The sequence below is a fragment of the Lagenorhynchus albirostris genome, chromosome 20 (assembly GCF_949774975.1).
Source record: "Lagenorhynchus albirostris chromosome 20, mLagAlb1.1, whole genome shotgun sequence".
Classification (NCBI taxonomy): domain Eukaryota; kingdom Metazoa; phylum Chordata; class Mammalia; order Artiodactyla; family Delphinidae; genus Lagenorhynchus; species Lagenorhynchus albirostris.
The window spans coordinates 35,015,206-35,024,309 of NC_083114.1; the positions used below are offsets into that span (position 1 = coordinate 35,015,206).

General features: G+C 41.9%; 1 protein-coding gene across 1 annotated transcript in view; it reads left to right on the forward strand.

Annotated features, from left to right (window-relative positions):
- Positions 1 to 8,899, forward strand: part of LOC132511902 (leucine-rich repeat-containing protein 37B-like) — a 50,314-nt gene extending 41,415 nt beyond the window's left edge. The window contains exons 13-15 of the mRNA XM_060135719.1: positions 1,510 to 1,556; positions 8,436 to 8,540; positions 8,649 to 8,899. Coding sequence (XP_059991702.1) covers positions 1,510 to 1,556; positions 8,436 to 8,540; positions 8,649 to 8,899 — 403 coding nt within the window. The remainder of the gene's footprint in view (positions 1 to 1,509; positions 1,557 to 8,435; positions 8,541 to 8,648) is intronic.
- Positions 8,900 to 9,104: the final 205 nt, after the last annotated feature.

Sequence of the window (9,104 nt, forward strand, 5' to 3'; positions counted from 1 at the left end):
TACATATTGGTCTCTGAAAGCAGAATTTTTCAACTAGAGGAGAACTTAGAACTCATTTGTTCCATTTCCTCACCAAAGGCTGCAAGAATGTTTAATTACCCTAATGGTTTACCCTAATTTATGTATCAGCAGAATTAGCTCCCCAGCCCAAGCTGAGTTAGAACAGGACAGGCACAGATTCATCTGCTTTCACTAGTCCTTTAAGGAAAGAGGGTGGACGGGGAGGGGTTTTGGTTGTACCTGTTCCTGCTGGCCTGACGCCTGGTTCCTAGGCATCAGGCCAGGCCAGAGGCCTTCTAGGAGGCTCTGGGGTTGGGAGGGCCACATGGTTGGGGATTTAGGGGCTGGCCTCACTCAAAGCTGATGAAAGGTAGAACATATGAGTCCCTTCTGTAAAGTGGCAAGAAAACTTCCCTTCTCATCCTACTGTTTTTCAGGCCCCTACTCTCTATTCCCTTTATCCAAACCTCATGGAATTTTAACTGGGAGAAACTTTAGACAGTAGTTTGTCTCATCCTTTTATAATAAGGAACTGGAGAAAGAGAAAGGGAAAATATCTTGTCCCATGGTCATACTGCTAGTGATTATCAAAAAGAAGATGGTCCCTGTCCACTGAGGACTTCTCTACTGATCCCACTGTGCTTGGGCTGTGAGCTAGGTTTTATGTCACAATTCAGTAGACACATACTGTATGGACAGAAGTAGTTTCTGAAACACACTTATTGTGCACTGATTTTTTTTCTATTCTATTTATATTCAAAAAGAGTATTTTGTGCTTCCCTGCTGGTCATGGCCTTTAAACTGATTCCACTTTTCACTGACACCTCAGTGACACCCTGCAGTGTGAAAGTCAGAGAGCTATAGATAACTTTGCTTGTTGGGTTCACGTGTTTACTTGGTGTGATTCAACTTATAGGATAGAGCAGCCAGGAAAATACAAGCACCTTCTCCCCACACCCACACCCCCAGCAAATGCTGCATGTGCGACTAAGTCCGAAGCGGACTGGTGTGAAGCGCCTCTAGAGAGTAACGTGTTTCTGCCCAGCGCCATTGTGCAGTGTTTTCACCGCACGAGGGCACTTGGCCAAGGGCCAGGAAAGGTGAACGGGGCTGAAAATCCTGCCTATACTCCATGCTAAGCCACATGCAGTGGTCTCCCCGGAGACACTGGGGGTCCATTTTGGACAGACACAGAGAACTTCTGGAAGGCCAGCTTGCATGGAATGAATTTCAAGATCCCGGGGCTTTGGTGATTTTGCTCATTGTGATTATGGACTGAGGTACCCGTTTAGTCCTAATAAGACCAGAGATAACACATTGTGCGAGAGATGAAAAATGACATGTAACACTAACTGTGTGTGTTTTCCTCCAAGGGGCTTTTTTCGATTTCTGCGGAGTAAGAGAAGCTCAGGGGAAAGTGAGAGTCAGGTAAATTTGAGGAGGGTAAAGTACTGTGGCCAGAGAAAGCAGGGGAGATGCAGAATTAATATTTCCCTTTCTGTGTTCTAGGAGGGCGTTTTCGGGGCAAGAGGGCCACTTCATGCCACGGGCCTGCCGTAGAAAGAGGATTTCACCGCCCAGGGTCAGAATGGAAGGGGTAAGGAACTGAAGTAGCACCGACGAATGAGGTCAGAAGGACCAAGACAACTGATGGTGGCAAGACAAATTTTATTATGCTACAGTTGCAGATTATCTAGGCTAGAAAAAGGGAGGTTGGTTGCCAGATGGTGGTTTACATCATCTAGGGACTGTCTTGGCTTCAAGGTTAACTTCCCTGGGAGGAAACCCATAAGCCCAGAATCATGCAGAATAACCTGCGTGTGCAGGGGGGAGACAGCTTTGCTCGTCTCAGTTTCCATTCTTTCTGATCCCTGGGCCCTGGTGGTTTATCTCCCGTGGAATGGAACAAGGAGGGGAACAAGTAGGGATGGTCCCTTCGAGCAGCGGCGGCATGCCTGGCATGTCCGCAGCTGGCTCTCAAGGCTGAATGTTTCCCACAGGTCCCCCTTTTTTATTTTTTAATTTTTGTTGCAAAATAATTCCATGAAGCTTAGTGCCGAGAGTAGTATATTGTTGCATGAGGATATGAAACAGACATGAGAAGATTATTATCGATAATAGGCAAATTATGGCCAGGGTAATAAATCCTGACCACCCTCCAGTAATCCAAGACTGAGGGTTTAACCACTTTAAATGATCCAGTAAAGTTTGAATTACATCTTTTGGCGAAATGTCAAGATGTGCATTTTGCATATCCTGAATTTCAGCATTTAACTTTTTAAGATCAAGACTAATATTATTATCTGACCAAACACTCAGCAGATGCATTTTTACTTTCTCTCATTCCCAAATAGAGTCATTATACTTATAAGGAGTAACACAAATCCATGTATACTTTGCATGACAAGCTAAACGCATCCTCAATTTTAACGCTGCTATCTGATCTCCTCTCCTTCTTCTTCTTTTTCTGAATCAACACTGTCAAATTTTCGTGAGAATTGCAGAGCTTCTTCAACTTCTAAACTTGTTGTGAGCTGTGGTGAGCCATCTATTTGCTAGCCATCAACCTCTCCCCTGCAGAATGGCCAAATTTATCAACAGTGAGAAAATTTTAAATAAAGAAAGCATGATTTATAAGGTTATGTGGTGTTGTTCTGTGTAATTCCCCCTTTTTTATTTTTTCAATAGTTAGCTTTAAAGATCTATTTGCACGTTCTATAATACCTTGTCCTTGAGGGTTATATGGAATGCCTATAATATGGGTAATTTGTAATGAACTACAAAATGTTGCAAAAGCAGCACTAGTGTAAGCGGGCCCATTATCTGTTTTAATAATTTTAGGAATATTCATAAATGCAAAACAATGTAATAAATGAGTAATAACATGTTTGGTAGCCTCTCCGGTCTGTGCTGTAGCACAGAGGAAACCAGAATAAGTATCAATAGTGACATGAACAAACTGTGATTTCCAAAAGAGGGGATGTGAGTAACATCCATTTGCCATAAATGACTAGGTAATAATCCACGAGGATTAACACCATAATGTGGAACAGGAAGGTGAGGTAAGCATTGTGGGCATTGCTTAACAATTTGTCGGACGGCTTCACGAGTAAGGGAAAATTGTTTGCGTAAGGTGGTAGCTGATTGATGATGTAAAGCATGGGAGTGTTGTGCTGCTTGTAAAGGAGTTTGATCATAACTCACCATAACGCAAGGGCGTCCTGGATATAAACCATGTTTATTTACAGTACGCAAGTAGCGAATGCAATACATTAGCCATTCTTGATAGCATGACGCACGGAAAGGAGGAGTACGGTAAATTGGGATATGTCCTGCTTTAGGGAAAAGAGATTGAGGAGGAAGAGTAACTTTAACTTTATTTTTGGGAGGAAAATGCACAGGATAAAGATTATGTTTAGATCAAGTTAAAACACCTGCAGTCGCATTAAGTTTAGACAATGGACCAGGCAAGTTAGAATGAGCACGGATATGTAGAGCTGCAACAGGACCATCGTGGGAACGAGTAAGCTGTTGAAGCAAACGAAAAGAGGATGATAATTCAGGGTCATTAGTATGTCCTACGGTAGCAGTTTCCAAAAGAAGTAATAGATCAATAAGGTATTTACTATCAGAAAACAGATTAAGAAACACAGAAGGAAAATGCTCAAAAGCCATAATAACAGCATGTAGTTCAACACGCTGAGCTGAAGTCAATGGAATTTGTTCAATCTTGTCCCGTCGTCAATGAGTACAATAGCCATTCCTGAGGAGGACCCGCTGGGAAAAACCAAAGGTACATGTGGAATAGGGTGTCGTTGGATTATAGAAGGAAAAATGTAAAGATTATTTTTACTAAATTGAATTATCAGCAGGATAATGACATTCTAGGTTTCCTGGAAATCCTGCAAGAGCAAGTCCCCATTCATTACTATGTTGAAAATGCCAATTTTGCTGACTAACTAACTGAATAAGGGATAATAATTTGAGAAGGTTCTATTCCTATATGTTGTAAGCATCTAGTTCTCCCTTGCATTATTAAATTACTAATAAGTTCATAATAAGGGTTAATAACTTTAGAGGGTGTAGTTTTCATATGAATCCATTCAATAATCCCAACAGTTTGTCATAAAACAGCTGTAGGTACATGAGGTGTTGGACAAACAATTAAAGAAATTGGCAGGTGAGTATGTATTCGAGTTAATTGTGCAGAGCTGATAGCTCTATTAACTATTTGTAAAGCTTGAAATCCTTCTGGAGTCATAGAGCGTGAAGAAGAAGGATCTGAGTCACCTTTAAGAATATCTAACAGGACTTCCCTGGTGGCGCAGTGGCTAAGACTCTGTGCCCCCAACGCCGGGGGCCCGGGTTCGATCCCTGGCCAGGGAACTAGATCCCATATGCATGCTGCAACCAACAGTTCACATGCCACAATTAAGGAGCCCACATGCAGCAACTAAGACCCGGCACAACCAAAAAAAAGAATATCTAACAAAGGCTGTAATTGAGCAGTAGTAAGTTTTAAGGAAGGCCTTAGCCAATTAATATCTCCAAGTCGTTTTTGAAAATCATTTAATGTTTTTAAATTATCAACTCGAATTTGCAGTTTTTGAGGCCTAATAGTAGTGTTATCAATATATTTTCCCAAATATAAAAACGGAGATTGTCTTTGAATTTTTTCTGAGGCAATGACCAAGCCAAATGATTGTAAGGACTGTTGTAAAAATTGAAAAGCAGTCTCTAATAAAGATATATTATCAGTGGCTAAAAGTATATCATCCATATAATGTATGAGATATAACGATGGAAACCTTTTTCTCACAGGAGTCAAGGCCTGAGCCACATGTTTTTGGCATAATGTAGGACTATTTGCCATGCCCTGAGGCAATACTTTCCATTGAAATCTCCTCATGGGTTCCTTAAAATTTAAGGAAGGCAAGCTAAAAGCAAAATGTTTTCTATCTTCAGGAAACAAAGGAATAGTGAAAAGGCAATCTTTTAAATCTACAGTTAAAAGATGGTAATTGTGTGGTATGGCTTTGGAGAGGGTAGGCCTGGTTGAAGAGCTCCCATTATTAGCATAGTTTTATTAACAGCTCTTAGATCCTGTAATAACCTATATTTTCCAGATTTTTTTCTTGATAATAAAAATAGGAGTATTCCAAGGACTATTGGAAGACTCTAAGTGTCCTAACTTTAATTGTTCTATAACTAACTACTCTGCAGCCTCTAATTTGTCCTTAGTGAGGGGCCATTGGTCCACCCATACAGGGTCATCAGTCAGCCAAGTAATTGGATCAGCAGTGAGTGGAGGAGAATCCAAGGCCCCTAAGAAAAACCCAAACCTTGTCTATCATTTTTTATTTTCACATCAATAGGATAGACAGTTCCTTGTTGATTTGTTCCCAGCCTTTTTGTGGGAAGAAATCCTTGATCCAACATCATATTAGAGACTTGAGAATTTGGACTATAAAGCAATACTCCCATTTCTTTTAATATTTCTCGGCCCCAGAGGTTTAAAGGCAGCCCAGGCAAAACATAAGGCTGGAAGTATCCTGAATGGCCCTCACTATTTTGCCATAATAACTGACTACTTTGCACAGGAGAAGAACTTTGTCCTATTCCTTGATGTTCTGTAATAGTAGGACTAACGGGCCAATGTTTAGGCCAGTGCATCTGCATCATAACAGAGACATCAGCTCCCGTGTCTAACAAACCTGAAAAAACCTTTCCATTAATGGTTCATTTCATTTCTGGACGTTCTTTCTCTATCTTCTGAATCCAGTAGGCAGCATTAGATGATCCAAAAGCCTTTGTTCCTCTCTTTTGATGTTGTAAAATTTGTCCATGAGGTACAAAGGGCAAAAGTAGCAATTGTGCAATTTTATCACCAGGAGAAATAGTTATTATATTTTTAATAGTTTGTGCCATGACTTTTATTTCTCCTTCGTAGTCAGAATCTATGACTCCTGGCATAATAGTTAAACCCTTCATGGTGACACTACTTGTTCCCAATAACAGTCCCATCAAACCCTTGGGTAAAGGTCCACAGATGCCCGTAGAGAGGGCCTGAGGACCCATTTCAGGAGTTAATACACATCGGGCGGAGGTACTGAGCTCCAGTCCTGCGCTTCCTGGTGTTGCTCTGGAGAGCGAGGATATTGTATGTTTTTGTTCTTGGTTAATGTCTGATTGATAATTTGAGGAGGATACACAAACATTGCCCCTATTGTTTGTTGGGGCCGGGGAAGGCCCCGGGAGGAGTTTCCCCGACAGTGGTGTCCCATCCTTGTGGGCCAGTGAGCGACAGTCTCGTGCCCAATGTTTTCCCCTATTGCATGTAGGGCATAAACCAGGGATTTTTCGACCATCTGGAGGTTTTTGAGTAGGGAAGGAAGGACTAGGGTTAGGATTAAAAGATCTACATTCTCTAGCAAAATGACCTGCCTTTCCGCATTTAAAACAAGTCTTTGTTTTCTTTTGATTGCTTCTAAATCCCACTTTAGTTAATGCTGCAGCCATAGCAGCACCCTGTATATAAGCAGGTCCAATGTCCGCACAAAGGCGAATATGGTCCTCCAATGTTCCCCGTTTTCTCCAAGGTCGAATCGCAGCCTGACACGCATTATTAGCGTTTTCAAAAGCAAGTTGCTTAACTACAATTGTACCAGTGGGTCCATCCACAATGAGTCTCCCCACTGCCTGTAACAGTCTATCTACAAAATCAGCCTATGGTTCATCAGGTCCGTGTCTAATTTTTGAAAGATCCTCAGTTTTGTGTGTAGAAGGTCATTTCCTCCAGGCTTGTAATGCCAAATGATTTATTTGAGGAGAAGCAACAAAGGGAGAAGTTAATTGATCTTGTAAATAAATATATTGTCCTTCCCCAACCAGCATATGATAATCAACTGGAATATTATGGGCAGCATTCTTTTCTGCTTGTTCAGCAGCCCGTTCATAAAAATCAGACTTCCATATCAAATAATCGCTACCATTTAAACAAGCTCGTGCAATAGACTCAGCGGGGGGAAGAGCTTCTCCTGCAATAGTGTCAACCGTAACAGTAGTAAAAGGAGCAGTGGGCCCATATCGAGCACAGGCAGATTTTCAATCTTTCAAAACTTTAAAAGGAAGAGCCCGATGCTCCCTAGTAGCTTGTTGAGGATTATTAGGATCAGGTCTTTCTATGACGGGACAACAGAAAATAGGATCTTCTCCTCGTTTTATTGCTCCTTGTACAGCGCGCTGCAAGGGACTGAGCGTTTTCACAGATGTAGATTTTTGAGGAAGACAGTCCTTATTAACCTGCAGCTTTTTCGCTGACTTATCTATCACAGCCATTAGAAAATCATCCTCAAGGTATTTTTCTCTTTCGTGTGTAAAAGCCTCATCTGTTAAATCAAAATGTTCCTCTTCATCTGATATGTCAAAATTAATAAGTTCCCTAGATTTAGGAAGTGGCGGTGTAGAAGCCATTAAGGCAGTTTTACCTCCTGAAGAAGGCTTTGGCTCTTCTGACTTTACATTCAAATTACCACTATCATGAGAAGAATTTAAACATTCTTTTATCAGATTCCACAAACTAAATGTAACAACAGGAGTATGAGTAGGCCCTCGAGACTCATAATCATTTTTTAAATCTTCTTCAACTTTCTGCCAGATTTCTATATCAGCAGAGCCGCCATCAGGAAACCAGGGAGATACACCATGGATATGCTGCAAAAATTCAGTCAACTGTGAGGTAGAAACCTTACTACCCCGAGCTTTAAGCATCGAAAGTAAAACCTGAGCAAATAATTCACGCTCCTTTGAGCCCTTTTGTCCCATCTTCTTTTACTTCTGACTATTGCCTTACGCCTCTATTAGTTTCACTTTTACTCGTGGCCACACATACTTTGCATAAGGATTCTCTTACCTGCACTTTCTTTTAATTGCCGTCACGCTTCAGGTCCCTGTTCAGGCGCCGCTGGCCGCGGACCAGCCGGAGAAAGAGGGTTTCACCGCCCAGGGTCAGAAGGGAAGGGGTAAGGAACTGAAGTAGCACCGACGAATGGGGTCAGAAGGACCAAGACAACTGATGGTGGCAACGCAAATTTTATTATGCTACAGTTGCAGATTATATAGGCTAGAAAAAGGGAGGTTGGTTGTCAGATGGTGGTTTACATCATCTAGAGACTGTCTCGGCTTCAAGGTTAACTTCCCTGGGAGGAAACCCATAAGCCCAGAATCATCCAAAATAACCTGCGTGTGCAGGGGGGAGACAGCTTTGCTCGTCTCAGTTTCCATTCTTTCTGATCCCTGGGCCCTGGTGGTTTATCTCCCGTGGAATGGAACAAGGAGGGGAACAAGTAGGCACGGTCCCTTCGAGCAGCGGCGGCATGCCTGGCATGTCCGCAGCTGGCTCTCAAGGCTGAACGTTTCCCACAACTTTGGCTTAGGGTTATGTATAGACCTCTCAACGCCACACGCAAGGAAAACATGGCACAAAAGCTACACGACAGGGAGTCTTCTGATGAGGATGAGATATTCTATAAGGATGCAACGTAAATGATAGGGTACAATTTAAAATTCTCATCTAAAATGAGGAAATAATGAAACTATAATTGTTCCTTTCAAAAGTAAAAGCCTTGGCATTAGTCTTCTTACCCCAGGGAAGTCATCAAAGCCCCAGCAGAGAAGCTTCTGGCTGCATATTGGATTGATGCAGAGGCGGGTGGGGAAAGTGAGACAGCACACGAGACTGCCACAGAGTGAGCCCTGTTCTGCCTCAGGCTGCCTGCAAATGTTATTTTCTAATATTGGCTCCTCAGCATTGCTTGTAAAATACTTATTTTCTCATATTAAAATGTATAAATTCATAACCAAGTTTAACCATGTGGTAAAGGAATTAAAATGTAAATAGTTGAATATTTATATACCAATATCAAGGGCCTTCAAGAAGAGCAGGGCTGAAACTAGAATCCCTCATGTAGCCAGTACTTCCACAAGAGGAAATGTGGGCAAAGGAGGATGAGTAGAAGGATGAAGAGGAGCTTCCCTCCCTTGTTTCCCCAGTATCATCTGTCCCTGGGAACTGGAAAACATACTATCCTCAAGGGGCATAGATC